The sequence below is a fragment of the Balaenoptera borealis genome (genome assembly GCF_965194805.1).
Source record: "Balaenoptera borealis genome assembly, chromosome: 4".
Taxonomy (NCBI): Eukaryota; Metazoa; Chordata; class Mammalia; order Artiodactyla; family Balaenopteridae; genus Balaenoptera; species Balaenoptera borealis.
The window spans coordinates 30,065,852-30,090,382 of NC_138861.1; the positions used below are offsets into that span (position 1 = coordinate 30,065,852).

Sequence of the window (24,531 nt, forward strand, 5' to 3'; positions counted from 1 at the left end):
TTTTCAGTTCAGATGTAATGAAATACTTCATTTTAAAAATCCTTTGATTTAAAAAATGGTGTGTTTCTCCCATAAAAATTACTTTTTCCTCAACTTTCATTGCTTCTAATTATGCTGAAAGTGAAATTTCCTATTCCTCATGTCTTCACTAAGAGTTATCTTTTCAGATAACATTTTCAGGTAGCTTAGATATCAAATAAGATGTATAAAAACTGATAAGATGTTAGAAAACCCAGGCAAATGTAGTCTATATAATTCTAATCATTTCGAAACTGTTAGATTTCTGGATTCTTATGAGCCCTGGCATTAACTTCCTCTCTCTTCTTTGTTGACCTCTGTCCGGGAGCAGATAAACGAGGTGAAACCCAAATCCATCCATTTTTTTCAGGATTTTCTTTTCCTTACCATTTCATTGTCTTTTCCAGCCATGTGTAGCTACTTACCTGTTTTTATCTGTAAAATCTGGGTAGTTAACTCCTCACAGAAAGTACGTTACCTTTACTGAGGTCTTATCACCATGGGTTTCTTTGTCTGCCCTGACTTGGTGCCTTCATTCTGATATCTGGTGCCCTCAGCATGGGTTTACTGTTCTTTTTGATTCCTGCTTCCTATCTGTCTACAACTCGACTTTCCCCCTTGCTTCCCCCTTGCCTGTTGGGTCCTCATAGTTATTGACTACATGGATGCTTCTGACTTTCTCTACTCCTCTGAACATAGTACTGTGTCTGTGTTTGCCCAAATTCTGGACCTTTGCTTCTGTTTTGACCATTGAGCTTCTGGCTCTTTCCTGCCAGTTTCCTTTCTTAGATGCTCCCTTTGCCCTTACTCACTATCTGTTTGCTCTTAAAAATTACATTTTTGGAGAAATCCTAGCAAAAGTTTTAGTGAGAAAAAGGAGGGTTGAAAGTAAGAGTTATCACAGATAAAAGAACTGTCTAGTTTTAACAAGTGAAACTGTGACTCTGGATGCCAAATGATGCCAGTTGAAATTGTAGTCATTTCCACCCTACCAGGAAGTACTAGATTCCTGAAAATACCCCATGGTAGCAAAACACATAGTTGGGAAATACAACAATTTATGGGGGGAAAATCAACAGTAAGGGATTAGATGTCACATATGAAAACTTGCAGAATATTAAAATATTTGTATTTATTAAAAGATAACATGATAAATAATGTTGGTGACATTTTACACATATCAGAAGACAAAAACTGCAAAATTACTTTCCATTGATAATCTCTTGCCTTCTAGAAAATGTAAAGATCTATTCTCCTGAAGTCTACATATGTTCTTCATAAAAGTGTTTTATTCTTAAGTCATTTTCTAAGATATTGGAAGATTCCATTATGTTTTTCCTTATGTCTTTTGTCCAGATATTCAGTACTTGTACTAGCTCTGATTTCATCCGTGGGCACTTAAAGTGCCATTATGAATAGTCCAGTGATTCAGTCTTAAGCCAATTTTACTGTTTCTTATTATGAATTTATCCTCCAATTCAACAGTACAATTCTTACCTTAATTCTGTGATCATACCCTCAAATAATATCCTAGTAGATGGATCGACTTCCTAGCTTATTTCACTTCTGCATGATTCTGGACTGTAATAACCTACTTGTAGACTATTATTTTCAAAATGTGGTCTTATCTTGCTTTCTCCAGACACTCCCCGTAATCATTGTAATTACTTATTGAAAGATTATTGAACAGAGGCTTTTCAGAAAGTGTTATACAGTAAACATCTTGCATTTCCACTACAAAATTAAGAGGAAGCCTTATTTTGATTGAGACATTTCCAATGAGTAAGCTCTTCTTTTAACACTGTCTCTACAATACCAAACATCAAATCGAAAATGGAAGCATTCAATTAGTTATTCAGACATTTCTTAGATTCAAGTCAACTACAAGAGCAATAGTTTCCTTCATTATTTTCAGTCATAGTGGAGCAGTTGGTAAATTACTTTTTGGGTTGTTGAAGAAGCCCTAAATGATATTAAACAAAATAAAGACTTTTTTTTCACATGTATTTCCTTTTTTATTTGTTTATTTTTCTATATGATCAGAGAGTGAGTTAGCCTTCTGATGTTTCATAGGGAAAAATTGTCTTTTTAAAAAATACCCTTATGTTTAAAATTTGTGCCATTTCTTTCTTTGAGTGGATCTTAATCTATATTTAAATTATTCAATCAAAATAACATTTACCCTTAATTACTGAAGTAATATGTGTTCAAATCAGAAAATTTGGAAAATACTGAAACTCAGAGAAGAAGAGAAAACTCTGAATGTCTCATAAACAGTGTTAGAAGTTTTGGTGTGTGTCTTTTTTTCTATTACACTTTTTGTCATATTGCATATGTAATTTCATATTATATCATATAGCATGTATAGTTTCAAACTCTTTCTAGTTTGCTTTTTTCCTTTTTCCTTAGCAATCACAAACATCTTACTATGTCAATAAATATTCATCTATTTGTAGCATTTAGATTTTTCCAGAAGTATAAAAATGCATTGAAATGTGTAAAAATACTGTAGATACTTCTATTTTCTAAGCATAAATTACTGAAATTGGGAGTTGTGGACAAATGGTATGTTCAGCGTAAAGGTTTTGTGTGTGTGTGTGCAATTTTTCCCATGATGTGGCTTTGAGTAATTTTTTTCTTTGTTTTTCATGATTGGTTTTATAGAAGTTCTTGAATTTGTGGTTTGATATCTTTCATTTGTTTTGGAAAATTCTCAACCATCATTATCTTCTCAAATATTATATCTTTTCTTTCCTCTTTTGTCATTTCCTGGGACTCCATTGGCTTTTAGGAAGTTTTATCATCACTATGTCTCCACTGCCCCTTTTTTCTGTCTATTTTTCAATCAGTTTTATATAAACCTATTTTCTTTCTATTTGCTGAAACCTTAATCTGTAGTTAAATCTATTTAATTATTAATTTCAGATAATTTTTGAGCTTTAAGGTTTAACATTTTTCAGCTTTAAGATTTTTATTTTATTTATTTTATTTTACAGAGATGCAGTTATTCTGAGGAAAATTTTTATTGATTAATTTTTTAAACATATTAATTATAGGTACTTAAAGGTCCAAGTCTATAACTCAAAAAACGAGATTAACCTAGCATGTTTTCCTATTGCCTTGCATGTGTGTGTTTTCTCTTGGTTTTGGACATTTGTTCCTATTTCTTGATAAGACTGTTAAACTTTATTACATACTGGATATTGCTTACAAAAACTTGTAGAGGTTCTGGTTGACACTATCTTCCAATGGGTAGAATTTAGGGTTTTTTTTTTTTTTTTTTTTTAGTAGTCAAACTGAGTAAGGTCAGTGTACCTTGAACTAGTTAAGGCTATTTCCAAGCTGCATTTAGTTAAAAGAAATAGCTTTTCTGGATTCTCAGTGTAAAGCCTGAGGTGTTTCTCATGGCTTCTTTTCTCCTGCAGACCCAGAACTCTAATTTTTATCTCCTCAGTACTTGGAGACCATGAGAATTCCTGCTTGAAGTTTTGCCACTTAGCAGCCACTTTCTGCTTGGTTTCTGAACATAAAGTTCTGTGCATTCAGTTTAGGAATTTGTAAATGTATCTAGGAAAAACTGTGATCTGTGATCTGTCTGTTGGATTCGTTTTTCTGTGACTTCATTTTTCTGAAATTTTAGCCATCAGTCTCAGTAAACTTGATAATCTTGAACTTTGAATTCTGTTTCCCAGGCCCAGTGAGATGGTTGCAAGCTCTAACTTACTTCCTGCTCTTCTGTACCTATACTGTATGGTGAAAAAAGGCAAGTCCCCAAAAGGGTGTGTGGCATCTAATATAGAGCTTACTGCTCTCCTACTATTCTATTCTCCTAAGGATTTGGTTCCTCATGTACATATTGTCTTATTCTCCAATGTCCTGAAAAAAAACAAAACCAACCAACCAAACAAAAAACAGCGTTTAAAGTACTTATTTAGATTTGCAGTTGTAATTAGTAGGGGTGTAGGGGGTTAGTCTGATTCAGCTACTATGTCATGGCCAGAGGTGGTATTCCTACCTCAGTAATTTTTACTTTAATTTTAAACTTCATCACTTCTGCTTTTTGAGGTTCATTTTCTTGCTCTTTTTCTGACTCATTACCTTGAAAGCTCTCTTCATCTATTTGCATTCTTTCTTGTATTTTTTTTTAAGACTGCGCCTCTTCTTCTCAGCTTCACTTTAGCTGTATTCCACAGGTTGTGGTTTCTGGTTTGCACCACCCCCTCCACCTCCCCCACAACCTTCCTGAATGTTCTGGAATTTCCCTTTGGGTTTCTTATTTAAACCAAGATAAGAAAAGTTGTATTGTTTCAAAACATCTAGATGCTAGACTGTTTTTGATTTCTGGTTTTGTTAATAATTTCCAATTTTATTATATCCCAGATAATGAATACATTATTTACATTCTGGAATTTGTTGAGGCTTCTTTTTCAGTCTAAGATAGGAATTTTAATGAGTGTTTTCATGGCACTTGAAAAGAAAGTGTATTCTCTGTTTTCAAATTACTAACCTGCCACCTCCCAACCCCATCTCTCTCTCTCTGTCTCTGTCTGTTTCTCTGTCTGTCTCATTGACTGTTTTCTGGCTTGAATTCAACATTGTTATGATCCTTACTTTCATTTTGTTTGTCTTTGTACTTTGCCCAGTATTTTATTTTTAATCTTTCCAAATCAGATTTTTTTCATTGCTTCTTGTATATAGCTCACAATTTTATTTTTCATTGTATTACAATATTTTACTTTAAAGAAGTTAGGCCACTTACTTTCATTGATATTTTAGAGAAATTTGAGTTTAATTTGGCATATTATTTTATACTATGCTTTCTGCTTATATAACTTTGCTTTTTAAAAATCTTTCACTCTGTAGTGATTTACATTGTTTCCTCTGAAAAAAGATTTTTTATTGTATCTATAAGTTTATATATTACTTTTATACACTGCATATTTAGATTGCATTACTTCTGTATTAGTAACAATGATAACATTTCCATGTCCTCCCTTCTTAACCCTCTCCCAATCTAACAAATTGAGTTTACTATATTATTTTTGGTTTTAGCTACCTTTGTATTACTATATTTACATTTTTAAAATCAACATTAAGTGATATTATTTGACTTCCAGGTACTATAAGTTAGGAAATAATTGCATGTACATACATGCCAAGAACAAACGTGCTACTCCTTGCCTGTGGACTTTTTCTGATCTGTTGGCAAAATCTGGCTGCCAGAAGTGAGTGCTTTTATTTTGAAAAATATTTGTTTATTGCATTTATATTAAAGGACAGTTTGGCTGTGTATGACATTCTTGGGTGAAAATTAAATATATAACACCCTTGTCTTCTTGTGTTTAATATTGCTGAGGAAAAATGTGAAGGCAGCCTGATATTTCCACCTCCCCTTTTACATGTATTAAACTTTAAAGGAATACTTTCTATCTTTGAAGTTTAGAAACTTTATTCCAATATATCTAGTGTTTTTTTAAATTTAAGTAGAGTTGATTTACAATGTGTTAATTTCTGCTGTACAGCAAAGTGATTCAGTTATACATGTATATACATTATTTTTTAATATTCTTTTCCATTATGGTTTATCATAGGATACTGAATGTAGTTCTCTGTGCTATACAGTGGACCTTGCTGTTTATCCATCCCATATATAATAGCTTACATCTGCTCCTCCAACCCCTCTCCCTTGGCAACCACAAGTCTGTTCTCTATGTCCATGAGTCTGTTTCTGTTTTGTAGTTAGGTTCATTTGTGTCACATTTTAGATTCCGCATATAAGTGATATCATATGGTATTTGTCTTTTCTTTCTGGCTTACTTCACTTAGTATGATAATAAACAAATGAGACCTATGTATGATACCTAGTACAATAATAAACAAATGGGACCTTAGTATGATAATAAACAAATGAGACCTAATCAAACTTACAAGCTTTTGCACAGCAAAGGAAACCATTAAAAAAAAAAAAAAAGAAAAGACAACCTACAGAATGGGAGAAAATACTTGCAAATGATGTGACCAACAAGGGCTTAATTTCCAAAATACACAAACAGCTCATAGAACTCAACAACAAAAAAGCAAACAACCCAATCGATAAATGTGCAGAAGACCTAAATAGACATTTCTCCAGAGAAGAAATGCAAATGGCCAATAGGCACATGAAAAGATGTTCAACATCACTAATTATTAGAGAAATGCAAATCACAACTACAATGAGGTACCACCTCACGCTGATCAGAATGGCCATAATCAAAAACTCTACAAATAACAAATGCTGGAGAGGATGTGGAGAAAAGGGAACACTTTTACACTGTTGGTGGGAATGTAAGTTGGTGCAGCCACTGTGGAAAACAGTATGGAGGTTCCTCAGAAAACGAAAAACAGAACTTCTGTATGATCCAGCAATCCCACTCCTGGGCATATATCCAGACTACACTGTAATCCAAAAAGACACACACACCCTTATATTCATATCAGCACTATTCACAACAGCCAAGACATGGAAACAACCTAAATGTCTATTGACAGATGAATGGATAAAGAAGATGTTATATATATATACACATATACACAATGGAATACTACTCAGCCATAGAAAAGAAAAAATAATGCCATTTGCAGGAACATGTATACAACTATAATATATCTAGTTTTGATTATTCTCAGATATGGTATGCCATTTCAACATGTAGTTCCAATACTTCTTTGATATCTGGAAATTTTTCTTCAATGGAATCTTTAAATATTTATTTGTTCATTTACTTTGGGACTCTAATTATTCCTATATTGAATATTTTTCTTCTGGCTTTCCTAACTAAAGTTTTCCTTCTGTATTTTAACTCTTCATTTCCATTCTTTTCAGTTTGTTTTACTTATTCCTGTTCTCTATGTACCTTACATATTTTCAGCAGCTTTTATTTTTTATATTGCTTCCAGTTTTACTTTTATTTCAATTATGATTTAAGTTTTTCCTTTTACTTCTTTCCTTAACATAGATAATCTATGTTATATCTTTTCCTCATATCTTAATATCTTTTCTGAAGTCTTGTGTCCATGTTTTATATTCCTAATTAACAAGAGGATTACTACATTAAGATTCTGGAATATTAATTCCAAGATATTTTGTTTCAATTTTCATTGTTTCTTGGCAATATTTTTCTGGTGAGTTTTCATTATCTGTCTTGCTTTCTATTCCTTTTCTCCTGTTTTACTCATTATTTTTGTATGTATGCATCCTTATGTGAGGTGATTTTTCTTGTTCATATATTTGAGGAATTTCACCTGGGAAGGGACCTGTGATTTGATCTGGATTAATGATTACTTTACATATGATACAAAAGTAGTCTTTATTTCTCCCAATCCAATACACAGGAGATATTTTGGCAGATCTTTTTATAGTGCAAAAGTCTTATCTGCCCCTTCTCCTATTTACCCTGTGGACAGACTGTTTCTTCTCAGTGGGGCTTTCTAACTAATTCTTTGTTTGACCCTGTGTTCTCTGCTTCTCAAATATATGACATATTCATGTCAGGGAAAATTTTCTTGCCAACCTTTTCTCCTATGCCCAACAGTTGCAAACAAGAGTAGTTTATATTCAGTGTGCTCTTTTTACCATAAAAATATCATCTTATGGTTTTTTTGGTGACCAACTGCTGTAAATACCCTACCTCTACTTTTTTCTCCACAGCTTATTTGTGGTTTTGGGTTTTGCTGACACATAATTTATTTGAAGCTGGGCTTTGCCTGTTTCTTACTTTCTTTGATGCATTGGTTGATATCTAACTGGAGAAGGGGAAACTGTTAACTTTTCATCATCAATTTCAAATTGGATGTCTGACCTACATTTCACTCTTTAAGAACATAAAGGAAGCATAGAAAACTCCTGGTCCAAGCATCTCATTTTGCAGAAGGTGAAATTCAGGCTAAAGTAAAATGATTCCAAAGGCCAATACCAAACTTATTATAAATAGCAAAATAAAAATCCCTCCCAGATCTCTTAATTGTCAATCCAATGCCATTTAAGCTACACAAACTATTGCATTTCAAAACTTCTAGTGAAACATGTCTCAAAGCAAGTAACTTGCTAGCAAGTTAGGAAAACATTTGCAAACATTGGAAATATGGATGAATTTTCTCAATAAGCAAGAGCCAACTTTCATCTAACATTTCCACTAGAATAAAAAAAAGGTATTCTGAGGGTCCAAATTAAATATTAAAGTAGTTTTAGGGATTAATGGTGTGATGATCTGAGGTTTTGGAAATGATGGTGGGATTGTTACTATTGAACACTGTGCTAGTCAGTGGACGGAGAATGCCTGATTCTGTACTGCCTGCTTTATCACTCTTCCTCAGGAGTTATCTGAAGGAAGCAAAATCAAGGGCATTTAATTATTATCTGACACTTTGCTCAAGATACCCATGGATTTATTCTGGACTTCTGGGCTACTGTGTGTTTTAGAATAAAACCTCGTTTTTCTCTCTGAACCCAAATTTTAATATATTAATTCATCAGTCTACATTTGTGCTAGATGCAGTTCTATGCACTGGGTAGGGAGTGATTGAAAAAAAAAGAAAAAATCTCTGCCTTCATAGAGCTAATGCTTTGATATGGGAGACAGACAATAATCATATTCATAGGTAAATAGATTGATAGACAAATAACTGATTGTTGCCATAAAAAAATGAAATGAAGTAGTGAGTGAATGTTTCTCCTTCATGTTCCTCCTGTTACTAAGAGGTGTGCCGATGTTTGAAGAGCTCTGGAGGCCCTAAGGGAATAGGTTTAAGGATTGTAGAACTGCAGGCTCACCTATATACCATTTCAGGTTGGAGGTAGGTGGTATTTTAGCACTTAAAGGTCTACCTTATTAGCATAACCTGAACTTCATCTTGCCTTACGGTTATATATTTTAAAATTTATTTCATAACGTATTTCTGTGCCATTGGGTCCGATTAAGGTACCAGTTCAATTAGACTTCCCATGAGGTACTACAGAGAGTGACAGGGGTGGGAACAACAATATAATGGAAAAAAAGAAACTTCTGTAGTGACATTTGAGTTGAAATTTAATTGATGAGAAAATGAAGGCTTGCAAAGACTTCAGTGTAGAGCGTAGGAATAACAGGCTTGACATGTTTGAGGCATAGAAAGGAGGATAGTGTAGCCGGAGTGTTAAAAGGGAAACAGAGAGTGTTGAAAGATTACATTTTGGTGATGGGCAGGACTCAAATCTCAGAGGTCCTTGAAAGCCTGGAAGGTCTATGGACCTTTTACTTTCTCTATAATAGGAAGCCGTTGGTGGTTTTTCATTTGTTTGCTTGCTTAGTAAAAGAGAAACAGGATTGGTTATGTTTAGCTAATGTGTAGAGAATTAATTGTAAAGGACAGGATGGAAGCAGCAAGATCAGTTACAAGCCTTTCGTAATAATCCAGGCTTGTGCTCACGGGATAGCAGTGGATATGGAGCAATGTAGATATACACAGGATATTCAGAGATTTCAAAATATCTGAAAACATAGGGGAAGCATTTCATTATTTTTATTACACATTTTCCAGGTTAGTCGTTGTATTTATGACTTTAAGTTAAGAAGTTTTTCACCTGAAGATTTCTCTAGAGGTTGAAGGAAACTGTTCCCTGATGAGGGAAATTTGGCTCTGGCTTGAATTCTTCCACAGGCCCCCACCCTTAGCTCCTGCCACAGATGGTCCACCCCATAGACTTTTATTACTGGGGTCTATCATTTCATGGGCATCTCTCCTGAGGAATACTGGAAAGATGGTTCAGTGTTACCCAGGTCTATGGTGACCACCCAACTTCTGCAAAATTTTAGATACATTTGTATGAAAAACATAGGGAGTTCAGGATGCTTTCCTGCCACCTCTTCTCCACTCTGCCATCATTCTTTTTTTTTTTAATTAATTAATTAATTAATTAATTATTTTTATTGGGGTATAGTTGTTTTACAATGTTGTGTTCGTATCTACGGTACAGCAAAGTGAAGTAGAGTTCCCTGTGCTATACAGCAGGTTCTCATTAGCTATCTATTTCATACATATTTGTGTATATATGTCAATCCCAATCTCCCAATTCATCCCCTCCCCTCCCCTCCCCCTTTCCCCCTTTGGTTTCCATATGTTTGTTCTCTACAACTGTGTCTCTATTTCTGCCTTTCAAACTGGTTCATCTGTGCTATTTTTCTAGATTCCACATATACGCATTAATATACCACATTTGTCTTTCTCTTTCTGCCTTACTTCACTCTGTATGACAGTGTCTAGGTCCATCTACATCTCTACAAATGACCCAATTTTGTTCCTTTTTATGGCTGAATAATATTCCATTGTGTGTGTGTATATGTGTGTGTGTGTATATATATATATATATACATATATATACCACATCTTCTTTATCCATGCATCTGTCAATGGACATTTAGGTTGCTTCCATGACCTGGCTATTGTAAATAGTGCTGCAATGAATATTGGGGTGCATGTGTCTTTTTGAATTATGGTTTTCTCAGGGTATATGTCCAGTAGTGGGATTGCTGGCTCGTATGGAAGTTCTATTTTTAGTTTTTTAAGGAACCTCCATACTGCTCTCCATAGTGGCTGCTGTCATTCTGATGCCTCTTTATCTACAGCACAGCTTAGCAGCATAAGTTCCTCTGCAGGTTGAATGGTGAGCCAAATTTCAGAGGTGAGATAGACATTTGCCTTGACCTAGTAGAGGATGAAAATGATCAGGGTTTTCACTTAATTTCTGGTAGGAGATGCACCCCATGGGAAAAAGTAAGGGGAGGAAAAACAGCTATGTTCTCTATCTCTCTCAGCTCTCTTTTATTGACTGAAGTAGTAGTGAGGTGGTAATGAGGATGATTTTTGGTGGTGGGGCCAGTTCTCTGCCCAAGCACACATCAGAAAGCCCAACAGGGCCTCTTTCTCAATGTTCAATTATTAATTCAACAAATATTTATTGAATATCTACTTTATTTTAGATACTACAGGAGGTGCTAAGGCCACAGAAATGGAAACACAACCATAGTCCCTACCCTCAATGTCTGAAAACATCAACTGCTTTAGTTTATAGTATAAACTTTCATTTCTTATTGTTTCTACCGGAAATCAAATGTTTTAACTTTTTAATGATTGTATATGCTTATGTGGGTTAAATAATTGGAATATGAAAGTGAATTATTTCTTTTTCTATGATTCTATTTTCTTGTTATCTATAATCATATTTACCCTATTTATTCAGTTTAACTCCTCCTCTTTTATCCCAATTCCTTGGCCAATACAAATTTTATCATCTTTTTAATGGAATTTTAACTCAGGACATTGAATAAATGATGGCTGTGATCTTCTTATACATGGGAACTTGCTCATTTTATAGCTCAGATCCCTGGAAGCCTATGCTATATTTTAAATTAGACTGGGAATTAAGTACTATGCTTAAATGACTCCAGTCTGTCAATAACCAACTATGTTATTTTCTGTGCCTGCACTATCCACAGATCTTTATAAAAGTGTTTGAATTATTTATTGCTGCATAAACAAACAACCTCAAATCTTAGTGGCTTAAAATTTGTTATTTCTCACTATTCTGCAATCTGAGCTGGGCTTAGGTGGGTGGTTCTTCTGTTCCAAATGGTGACTACTGTTGCTTGAATATCCAGAATGGCTTCTTTACTCATGTCTCACTCCTTAGCTGTGATGGATGGAATAACTAGGGATTGGCTGGATATTTCTCTTTATCACATGGTCTATCTATCAGGGTAGCTGGATCTCTTTAAGTAGTAGCTCAGGGTTCTAAGGGAGAGCATTACAGTACAAACCCCAATATGCAAGCCTTTATTAAGCCTCTGCTTGTATTTAGTTTGTTAATGTTCCATTGGTCAAAGATAGTTAAATGGCCAACCCCTGAGTCAATGTTGAAAAGAACTAAATGAGGGCATGTATACCAGGAGGGCTGGTGCATTAGTGGGCCACCAATATAACAGCTACCATAGGTGTCCCTCTGGCCTCTGATGATTCATATTCCCCTAACATGAAAAATATATTCAGCCCTTCCTAAGATCCGCAATGTCATTCCATGACAGCCTCAGACATAGGCTTGAAACTTAGGCTTAATGTTCAGAATATCATCAACTAAACTGAGTCCAAGTATGGCTGAGGCTCCTGGTGTGACATCCCTCAGATAACTTTTTAAGTTCCTTACCTTGATTACAGAGCACTGTAAACTAAAAATTATCGGCTCCCTCCACCCACCCCAACCCCAATGCAAACATACAATCATGAGATAGGAGCAGGTTAATTTAAATTAGTACTTCTATTCAAGGGTGGTGGTGGTGTGTGTACAGCATAGCAGTCATTCGTTCATAGCAATTCTGAAATCCACCTGGGCAAATATTTTCAGTTCCCCATCCTCTGAGATTTAGGGGAAAATCTACTCTCATATCCAAGGAAGAAATCCCATTTAGCTTCTGATGAACACATGTAATGTTTAAATCAGTGGTGGTCTGCATTGCCTGTGAGTTCAGTAGAACACTCAAGAATTTCTCCAGCACACAATACCTACGTAAATGGCTATAGGATAATTTGGACAAGGACTAGGGGAATCATTACCATGAAAACTTGATTTGATGATACAGGGTTCTTCCTTCTAGGTATCTCTTTCATTCAGTGGTTTCCAAATCTGTGAAATGGCTCAGGTCTGAAAGCTATTTTTCTTCAATATAGTTTGAGCAATCTATAGATTGAACAGTATCTTTGTTGGCTGCCAAGTTTTTTCGTCCCAGGAGCTCTATGTGCTATTAGTCATCTCCATAGGTCTCTGAAGGTCAGGCTCCCCCATTTGTCATGCCAGTTTTGCTGCTAATTACATTTATTGTGTCCATTTTGTTTCTGGTGGTTAAAATATTGGATTGATTATTTGGGGATTTTTTTAAAAATTATTTATTTATTTATTTATTTATTTTTGGCTGTGTTGGGTCTTTGTTTCTGTGCGAGGGCTTTCTCTAGTTGTGGCAAGCGGGGGCCACTCTTCATCGCGGTGCGTGGGCCTTTCACTATTGTGGCCTCTCTTGTTGCGGAGCACAGGCTCCAGACGCGCAGGCTCAGTAGTTGTGGCTCACGGGCCTAGTTGCTTCGCGGCATGTGAGATCTTCCCAGACCAGGGCTCAAACCCGTGTCCCCTGCATTGGCAGGCAGATTCTCAACCACTGAGCCACCAGGGAAGCCCCTATTTTGGGATTTTATCATCCCCTTTACTTCCTGGGATCCTCCTTATGTAAAAGCCCAGGCCTTTGGAGGACAACTGCTACTAAGCTTCTTAACAATTCTGGTTCCCCCCTCAGTAACGCATTCTTTATCACTCTGATAAACAGAGTGTCCCCTGGGCCTCTCTATAAAACATAGTCCGCTCTTGAGTTTCTGTCTGCTGTAATATATTCTCTCTAGCAAGCCTATCTGAACTTTTAAGCCTCTTGTTCTACCATTTGCCATAGCAGTTCTACTTCATGTAATAAGAGCCATCAATTTTTCCAAGCTTCAAAGTTCCAACTAAGCAGTGTAGTAGCACCATCTCCATCTCCCGAGGCTTTCCAGAATGTTAAATACTATATCACAAGAAGATGAACCCATATTGAAACACCCTCCATTATCCAGCTTTATGTTTCACTTGACTTCATTCATCTCCTTTAGGATCCAGTCCTGAATCTTGCTGGTATATGTTGGCTAGGTCTTCCAACTCCTTTGACTTATAGACCCTTTCTTCCTTTAGGGGGCCCACCTCTTCCTTTACCTGGTTATGTTGTAGCTAGACCCTGCTTATTAATATGGTGGCCAAGAGAGGAGTGGAGATGAAACATGAGAAGGCATCTTACCTTCTAAGGCACAAGCTTGTGTATTATTGTCAAGCAAGGAGGAAGTGCTGGCCTTTATCCTGAGAAGTGGTGTACTTCTCTGAGCACAGAGAGTTCAGAGGAATCCAGAGGTTAAAATTTTCTAGGTGCATCAACCCAGAGACTCAGATATCATCATCTCAAGTTTCAGGGTCCATTCATTCCCAATTAGAGCCCTGATCTTGGCATAGCAGACTTGTTGGGATTGAGAATTCAAACTTCTCTGGAGTTCTGCTACTCATAAAATTTAAGTGTTGGCCCTGATCCTAAGCCTTCTTTGACCTTCAGGTACAGGAGATGAGAATCTCTTTATTCTTTATATGCTGCCTAGGAGGCCCTCTGTCTTTCACAATTTGTTTTATATTGGTGATTAATCACCCTCAGCCTTTGTTTTCTTCTTTCAATGCACCAATGGCTCTTTCTACAGCTATCCGATTTCATAGTCCTTATCATTACTATTTTTCCTGAACCTCTCATGTGCCTGAGGTATTGTACTCATCAATTCATCCTTTCCACTGGCATCCCATCCCAGTTCACCACTGAAAAAAAAAAATGAGCAATTACACTGAAACCACATGCCAGGAGCTCTCGGTGCCAGTGATGATGTCCTCAGGCCTGGAGTGAGATCCAGCTCCAAATTTTACTTTTAGGTCTACTTCCTAGGGCCATTCCTGGTACCAACTGTCACAGGTTCTCTGGGGAATACATTCTGATATTTACATGCAGGAGGTTTGTTGAGAAATAGTCTTAGGAACAATACATGCAAGTGGGAAGGGAAGTACGACTGGGCAAAAGAAGAAGCTGAACAAAGAAGCAGTTGCAACAGAGACCTCAGGCCATACTTTGGGGAGTTCTCATGCTAGATGACCCTTCAAAGTTTTCCCACTTGGGTAAGGAGTCTAGCCCTTGCACTTCCACACTGAACTTCCAATGGAGCTATTGTACTCCTGGATACAGGTTGTCTTGTAGGCAAGATGAGTAACCTTGAGCAAGGCAACTTCTTTTTGCCAAGGACAATTCCTGGAGAGAACACAGTTGTGAGTTGGCCTTAGCCCATACTCCCAGGAGTTGAGAGGTGAGTGCCATAGAATTAAGAAGTGTATGTATGCTACAGCATGCAGTAACTGGGCCAACTGCTAAAGTCACTGGGTTTTTCAAGCTGATCTTTTATAGTAGACATTTATTTTTTAATCTACCCACATCCCTTCTTTCCTCCTTCTGGGACTAATGTCTACCTTCTCCTGGGAAATGGTTTTCTCTGATCCAACCATGTGCTCTGAATTTGTGTGACCCTCTTTTAACATATCCTAACTCCTCCTCCAACTATTGTGGATGGTCTCAAAGACAAGCACCTGACCTCAGCAAGATGAATCAGCATGTTCCATACCTCCCTCCCTAACTGCAAAGATTAGCTCTGGAATTAATTTAGGTCTTGAATTAATTTAATTAAATTAAAGCCCTTCTTTATGAATTTTTTATAATAGTTTTATTGAGATATAATTCACATACCATAAAATTCACCCTTTTAAAGAGTATAATCCAGTCATTATTAGTATACTCACAGAGTCCCACAATCACTTCCAATATCTAATTTTAGAATAATTTACATCACCCTGAAAAAAAACCCTGGACTCAGCATTCACTCTCCATCTGCCCCTAAGCCCTACCCCTTGGCAATCACTAATCTACTTTTTGTCCCTAAGGACTTGCCTATTCTGGACATTCCGTATAAATAGAATGATAACAGCATGTGGTCTTTGGCGAGTGGGTTCTTCAACTTGACATAATGATTCCCTGTTATAGTAGGTATCAGTACTTCATTCTTTATATTGCAGGGTAATATTCCATTGTATGTTATACCACATTTTTCTAATCCATTCATCAGTTGATGGACATTTGGGTTGTTTCCACTTTTTGACTCTTATGGATAATGCTGCTGTGAACATTTGTGCCTCATGATTTTCTAAACTTGATACCAGAGAGCAACTCTCAATCCTACTCATTTTGCCTCAGCTGGGCAGGTTTTCAACATTTCGAGGCAGCTATTCTAGAATAAGAGAAAAGAAGTAGAGGGAGAGAGAACAGTCCCTTATTTCAGTTTTCCACAAGGCCCAGGTACACCACTCCTCCTCCCACAGTTTGGTCACATGATCTGTTAAAATGTCCCATTTTACATAACCTGATTTGGGCTGGGATTCTATCATGTGCATACAAAAGAGTTCAGGCTAATACATGACTTCTGATAAAACCTTAAACCGTGCTACCAGCAGTGAAGCTGTTTAAATAATAAAAGTCCAAAGTTTAGAAATAACTCACAGCTTCTCCCTCATTGTACCCCTCTCATCTCTGTGGAAATAAGCTGCCTGTGGAAATAAACCCCAATCTTACTGCGCCAAACTCCAAAACTTACTTTGCTCAGAAGTCTCCCTAATGATATTTAATCACCTCTTCCATTTCAGGCTTAAACAATTTGTTTGCACCTTTATTTAGGGTTTACTTCTATGTGAATTAAATTATCATTAGTTTACATATCTGCCTTCTTCATTAGGCTGTAAGCTCTTTGAGACCTGGGGCTCTTCTTGTTCAACTATGTGTTTCTAATAGTTCTCACAGTAATTAATTCAGCAAACACATGAATTTTTACATTATCAGTCACCTATTCTATGCTTAGAACTATGATAGTCCTGGGGATAGAAAAATGAATAAGATCCTTTGAGGGGCTTACATTTTATTATAGGAAGGCTATATTAAAATCAGTAAGAATAAGCTATATGAGTGTTGTTATGGTAAAAATTAGAATAAGCACGGGGGATAGGATGTCACAGGAAGGTGTAGTCCATTCTGTCAGATCCTATAATCAGGTTTATAGGCAAATCCACTCTTTTCTTTTTTTTTTTTTTTGACTGCACAACAATGTGAGTATGTTTATTGCCACTGAAGTGTACATTTAAAGATGGGTAAAATGATTAAGTGGTACAAGCTACTATGTATAAAATAAATAAGCTGTAAGGATACATTGTACAGCACAGGAAATAGGGCCAATATTTTATAATAACTATAAATGGAGTATAACCTTTAAAAATTGGGAATCACTAGGTTGAAAACCTGAAACATATAATATTATAAATCAACTATACCTCAGTTTTTTTTAAAAAAGGGAAAAAAAGACCCAAAAAATGGGTAAAATGGTAAATTTCATGTCATGGGTATTTTAGCACAATTAAAAATAAATAAATAATTTTTTTAAAAAAAGGGAACCAGGGTCTAAGTGGCACAGGTTTGCCCTTAGCCATTTTTCCCAATACCTAGTGTCACCCTTTCGAGATCACTGTCATTTTACATGGTGGTGAATCCACTCTTAAGCCCAAGGAGGGAATCCCCTTTAGCTTCTGACAAACAGATGTAATGGTTAAATCAGGGTTAATCTGTACCGTAGGTGAGTTCACTAATGAGCCTATTTCAGGGTCACGAAGTGGCCACAAGTCTTCCACTGATCTGTACTGTGATTTCTAGTGCAGTGGGACACATGTCGGAGAGTGGATCTCTTCTCCCCTTGTGTCTGAATAGGAATTAGGTAGCTAGGCCTCCTCCAGGGAATAGAAAGCATCCTAAGAGACTCCTACTAGACCATTCTCAGTGGTTTTCTTGTGTGGGAGGGAACCACCATACCCTTGTGTAATATGTACTTCTGCAAAGGGTGAAAAAAAAATAACTCGCTTACCTCATATGTAACTTCACTCTTTCTTCTTTAAGGCAGTATTTTTGATGAAAAAAGAAGTTGGTAGCAAGATAAATTGCATTCTACCAGTTAGTCACTGAAATCAGATCCCATTTTACTAAGTACGAAAGGTATAAAAGGGGAAACTATCAACCCTGTTGGTACCTGTCCACTTTATTCAGTTTCAAGAGAAGACTGAAAAAAAATTACCACTTGCTAAAGGTATCATAATAATGAAAAAGTTACAGTAGATTTAGAAAAAAAGTGACATATTTAGCTCTATAGTACAGTAGCTTTACTGATCTGTTATAATTGTTTGTTTGTTTTGGTGTAGGTTGGAATTCACTTGTGAAAATAGTTTCATTGCACCAAGGAGCACTTGCCTTTTCCTGAACTGAGCTTACCTTTGAGATTATATGTAATTATTTTAAATTGGTCAGGCATGGGGATAATTGATCCTCAGGGAGAGTTTTCCTCACTATAATGCTAAGCTAACCTTCCTATGCATGCCCTAATCTTCTAAATATCCCAAATAACCCAGTGCCTGCTCTATAATAATATTATATTTTCTCTATTATAATGTTGGAATACTCTATACTTTATTATAATTTCTATTATTTGTCTTATGGAACACACTCTAAGAATAGAAATTATGACATATAGTAGGTACTCAATATATAGTTGCTGACTGACTGGATAATAATCCATTATAATTGTTTTGAATATTCACTTTATTTTTCAAATTCCTTAGTGCTATTTCATGACAAGTATTCACTGTGCCTATAAAACAAAATTCTTTTATTTTTAAGTTGAATTTTTGTTAACTTAATTATTATACTAATAGGATAATTTTATGAATTATATACTTTAGCATATGAAATGTCCATCATTTATATATCATTATTAGAATATTATACACATAGAAGATGCTCAGTATGTATTTATAGAGTGAAAAATAACTTTTATTTTTAATCTTAAATTTTTAAATTTATTTTCTTCTATTTGAGTTACTTTCAATATTACTTTCAGTAATTTCCAAAATAAAAGGCAGATTTTTTTTTTTCAGTAGGAAACAAATGTAAGAAAACTTATGCAAAATATTTGCAGTGGCACAAGACTAAATATATTTCTTAGATCCCTCAGCAAAATTTTTCAGAGTGCTCTCCCATTCACATCTCTAGCCATTAGACAAATTTATCATACCCCTAACTTCCTCTGTTTCTGTGGCTATTCAAGCAGCCTCCAGGGAGGTAGCTATACCCGTGACTTAAACTCTTATCTATCTTTTCTCAATATAGTTTTCAACATCCCTCTCCTATGTATATTTGACCTAGAGTCACAAAGAAATCACCCCTTAATAATGTCTTCTCTTTCCTTCAAAAGCATACATGATGTTTTGGATTCCAGGAGATCTTAATGAAGAAATATTTTCCATTGATCCCAATAAGGATGGCCTGAGATTTCCCATAGCTATTCTCAAAGGCTTGGGATCCATGAACTCTACTTGAGGTCTAGCAAGAGAATGTAGAGCCTGTGACATTGAGAGCCCTCTGTCCTGAAATCTCAGATGACTCATGAGGGCAGAAGTCCTCCATGGCTGTCCTCTTAAAAAGATGAATTGGGAACACACAGCTGGTCTCTCGGGAGGTGGGGAATGCACTAGCCACAGGAAAGGAGCAAAATGAACTCTCAGAAGATCTACAATTCTCTTGGTATTGGTTTCATGGCACCAACATTTCTGTTATTTGCTTTTGGAAAATGAAAACTCAATATTTTGGTGAGAATTCTCACCATAAAATGCCATTTTCTATTCTGATATCCCTTTTTAGCTCTTTGTAGAGTCAGTTATGTTAACTGCTTTTTCTTCTCTGAATGAGTGTTTCAGACATTGATTGCAATGACTTACTTTTCACATCATAATCCAAGATGATAGGGACTTTAGCAGGAAACTTACTTCACTTCCCTCAAATAAATGTCTGCATTATCTTCTCTTCTAAACTGTTAACAGGCTATTCACTGCCCTCTGAAATTGTGTGGTAGATGTGGGAAATACCTTCTATATGCTCTTCTAATTTTTGGACGGTGTCAGGGGGCACAATTCTTAGAACCTGCCCTAAGCACACTAATAGCTAGTTACACCATTGGCTGAAACATTATCTTTGCTTCTTTCCCTGTTGAAATTTGCTTCCAAACCACCTCCTGTTGTTGTCTTCTAGTTCCAAACTCCCAAATTCAATGTTTCTTTACTATGATTTATTTATAACAGAAACTGCCCCAATAATCACATTACTTACAAGAATATCCTTGACCCATCCAATTGTCCAAAGGTATTTTTCAATTACTATAGAACCATTTAGTATTACTTTATCCGATACAACTCTCCACACAATATCTAGAAGCACAGTATCTAGAAGGCAGACTTTTTGAAAGCAAGGGCTGTATCTTTTCATCACTGTATGTCCAGTGTCCAGCACTGTATCTTGGATATGGTAAGCACTTACAAAAATCTCTTTGAATGACTTAATAAATGAATAAATAAATGAATAATGAAAATGTGAAGAACAATATCTCCTTTTATCAATCCTGTAGATTGAAGCTAACAGGTTCAGCTATTGAGAGACCTGTGGTGAGTTAGGTGCTAAGGAAAACATAAGTAGGGTACGGAGTGGGACTGAAAACCTTATCTAATCAATAATTATAGGGTAAACACAGAAGCAAATTATCAGAGTTCTCAAAGAAAGCCAAAACAACCAAAAAGAGAAATAGAGAATTTTAGAATTTTTTACTTTTAAACATTTTATAGTATTGTTTCTTAAAACTCAGATATAGTAATCAAGCTCCATTCCAGCAAACTCACTTTCACTTGTTAGCACAGGCAGGGGTGAGGATGGGCGGGGGTGGGTGTGGTGGTATCAGCCAAGGTATAAGCAGAAAACAACTTGGTTAGTTCCACAAGTCATCCTCAATTGAACAGAAAAGTGAAGATTCAGCACATCTACTCAACCAAGAAAAGAAACAAGCACATGATGCAAACAGCCCTGAAGGAAGGCATATCAAAGAGCTACCACATCCACCAATTAACAGTGAAATATTACTCCATAGGGACTTAGTAAATTAATGCTAAAGGGAATTGAATATTCTTTAATATATGTTCATTTAGAAGAATGTAAAATTCCTTATTAATGAATATCTCCAAACACTCAATTTATCACCGTAGGTTGGTGTCAGTTTTCTTTTGCTACTCTAACAAATTACCACAAACTTAGTAGCTTAAAACAACACTAATTTATTATCCTACAGTTTGGGAGGTCAGAAGTTCAAATTCAGTCTCACTGGGCTAAAAGACAGGCGTCAGCAGAGCTGGTTCCTTTTGGAGGTTCTGTAGGGGAATCTATTTCCTTGCCTTTTCCAGCTTCTAGAGGAGACGTACATTCCTTGGCTTGTGGCCCCTTCCTCACATTATTCAAAGCACATTACTCCAATCTCTGCTTCCTCATCCTGTCTCTTCTCTGACTTTCCTGCCTCCATCTTATAAGTGCTCTTGTAATTACATTGGCTCACCTGGGTAATCCAGGCTACTGTTCCCATCTCAGTATCCTTAACTTAATTCCACCTTCCATGGAATGTAAGGTAATAAATACACAGGTTCTGGGGATTAATATGTGGACATCTTTAGGGGGCCCATCACACAATTAGATTAGTATGAAAGAAGTCGGTTAAATGTGAGGAAGGATAAGAAAATGAAGAAAGCCTCCCAGTAACAACAACAAAGAAAGTATTATTGCTAGGAAATTCCTTCATACCTTCCTAGTATTTGGTCTAGTTTTGAACTAGAAAATAAGACGTATAATAACACTCTATAAGAATAATATAATTCAGTGTCTAAAGATATGGACATGTCCTTCAAGAGGAAAATTCTCCAATAATAAATAGCCATGAAGAAGCAAAGTACTCTTTCACTCTTTCACTTTTACAATAGTTTGCTGCATTAGGAAAGAACCCGTTTTGTTCTTTAAAGGGATCCAGAATCTAAAAGTAGAAATGAAACCAGCAGAATTAGCAAAAGCATCCAGTCTGCAAGGGCACGAGAAATCAGCCACGGCAATTGCAACAGGGCAACAGCCAAAACAGCTGTTATTGTTATTATCAGATATCCAGTTATTGGAACATAGCATCAGCGTGAGACCCTTGTAATTTCTACCGAGTAGAGCAATAATACTGAGGCTGTCAATATGCTGCTAGAGAAAAAGAATGCAAGGGAAGAAAATCAATGGATCCAAGAGTTTGATATATTGAGAAACTAGAAACCAACTGTGGCTAGCATTTTTTGTCATTCTGTAACAGAGGAAAAATCAGAAACCTGCGATTACACGCTGCTGGTAGCATTCTGCCTGAAAAAGCATCTCAGTGTGAGAATTACTAAGTGCCTCTTCCCTGAGAACAAGTGTGAACCAAGAGATAACCCAGCATTTCAGACAGTATCATTTCCTTAGGGGAGAAAGTAGGGGGAAAATAAAGTCAACTGTGACTAAAGATGTGTTTGACACTAAGAAACAAGACCAAAATGAGTGAAAACATTTCTAAAATATCTTTTCGTAAATGCATAGGCAAAGTTAGAATACATGTAAGACTTAGGTCACGGCCTCTGTGTGTGTGATCTCCACACATTTTCTTTTCTTTGTGAAAACAATGTCTACATAGTCTCAACCAATAGTGCCAATATTGTAATGAATTATGAGTACGGTTCATGCCTATTTTTAAGGAGATAGATGTTCATTTCTATGAGATTTTTGCTCTGTGGGAAAGTGAGTAGGAAAACAAAAGCAATTTTTTGATATGTATATGTATAACCTTGCCTATGATGTCCATGTAATTTTTAGCAATAACTTTATGTGACCTTAAAAGGAAGAGAAGGCTTGTAACTAAGAGGGAAGGCTATAGGGTCAGATCTGGGATTGAATTCCAGCTCTGTCACTTAAAACTTTTAAAACCCAGATTCCTCATTTGTAAAATATAGTTAAAGCTACATTGTTTTGAGAACCAACTGACATGAACACTGTGAAACGCTTACATAATGCTTGGCACATAGAATACTTAAAACAGAGTAGCTGTTAACAGCAACATTAATAAAACAAGAGTGAACGAATAAGTAAAGGGGCTAAGCTGTTACCTCATACCTTTTGAACAAGAGCTATGTTCTCATTCCGTACCTGAAACAAAAACAAACCTAGAATAATTTTTGAACTTTAGTAGAAGATTTTTAAAGATTTTCTAGCACAAAGTCTTAACCAATGAAGTAGTTTTAAAAAACAGCCCATAATTTTAAACACATTTTTGTTTTCATTTTTCCATTTACCAGGATCATATGGATATAAATTGTGGAAGTGAGCATCTGAAAACGTACTTAATTATCCTATGTACTGTAAGTCTTCTATGTGTATTAGAGGAGATGGCGTCATAAAATTGTATAGCTGGCAGAGACTCGAATATAATTATTCCAATTTCCTCATTTAGCTGAGATTATGCAAGGCTCAGAAATATTGAGAATTGCCCCGCTTGTCCAGATAGCGAGGTGGAGAGTCAAGATGGCATCCGCAGCCTTCTGACTTCCAGTCGGGGGTTCTTCAGACATGTGACAGATACAGTTTGCTATCTAAAGACTATCCTTCTTTGCAAATCCTTGTGTGCAGGGAGGGAATAAGCATTGTGTATTTCCGTAGAACAAACTGGGATGCCTTTGAAGATGTGGAGCGTAACAGGGGAGCAGGAGCTGGAATGTGTGTATCACTTTCTCCTCAAAATCTTTGTCAAAGTATCTTTTGTGAAGAAGATACATCACTTAGGGCATTGTCTCCCCAATGGATTGGTTTAAGGAGACTTATGCTTTCCTGAGAACTGAATTCCTGGAACTATTGACCAAGAGTTTATATGCACCCTGCAATCCAAACCCTCTCTGTCTTTACCTTATTGTACTGCGGTCTGTTGGTAAACAGGCATTTGTAGAAGACAGTAAACAGGTCAATATGATATTATTTCATAAATTAGCTAAAATCTTTTGCTCCATTGTTTCAAATACAGGAAATCAACTTAAAGTTAATAATGAGGTTAAAGGAACAATTGGAAAGCGGATAAAGATACCTATAATAGTTTTCAAAATTTGCTGACACTTCTCCAAGTTTACTTCATTATGGTATAAAATGTAAAAAAGTACAGTTATGTGAAAAAAAAGTTTAACATTTTGATACTTTGATAGTTGATTTTATAAAAAAGACTTTGTGAGATAAATAATTGCTCGCAAGCCTCCCTCCTAGGTTTCTTTTCTAAAAAAGAGGGAGAGGGACATTTAGGCATGAACGATTACCAAAACTTCAAATTGATCTTCAAAAATATTTTTAACTTCAGAACGTAAATTACTAATTTAGAGATCCTTGAGAGAAGAAGGGACATTTATTTTAAGGCTCTGGGGGAAACTCTTGAGTATTTCACAGTCTTTAAAGCAAACAAGCAAACAAACAAAGGACCTATTTAGATCCATAACTTATTATTTTTTTTTTTTACTAGGCCCGGTTCTGACTTGGAGCAGGAGTAGGAAATAAATTTTACATAGGATTTAAAAATCATTTTATAATTTATGGCTCTAGCTTAAAATTTCTGGGCAAAATGCAATATCAGAAACAAACAGTAAACCAACCAAAAAAACCCTCCAAACAAACAAAAAAAAACCCAACTATGTATCTACATCTACATCTTTATACCTTTACTGATACATCCATATCTGTATGTCTGTATCTCTTAGTCCCCTTTTCCAGCAAGTGTCTACTTCTGGTATCCCTGTTCCTGGAAGTGGGAGCATCGTGGAAGCCCTTGAATGGCACAAGAAGGGCTACAGGAACAGGT

At 36.0% G+C, this 24,531-nt stretch overlaps 1 protein-coding gene across 6 annotated transcripts in view; it reads left to right on the plus strand.

Annotated features, from left to right (window-relative positions):
- BANK1 (B cell scaffold protein with ankyrin repeats 1) overlaps window positions 1–24,531 on the plus strand; it is a 485,507-nt gene that overhangs the window by 139,374 nt on the left and 321,602 nt on the right. For 4 of the 6 annotated variants that reach the window (XM_082390989.1, XM_082390990.1, XM_082390991.1 and 1 more), the window contains exon 1: window positions 1–24,529. This exon is cut by the window's left edge and continues 15,141 nt beyond it. The exons of the other annotated variants lie outside the window; for them this stretch is intronic. In XM_082390989.1, the coding sequence (XP_082247115.1) occupies window positions 24,295–24,529 (235 nt within the window). In that variant the 5' untranslated portion in view covers window positions 1–24,294. The remainder of the gene's footprint in view (window positions 24,530–24,531) is intronic. 6 annotated transcript variants of the gene reach the window in all.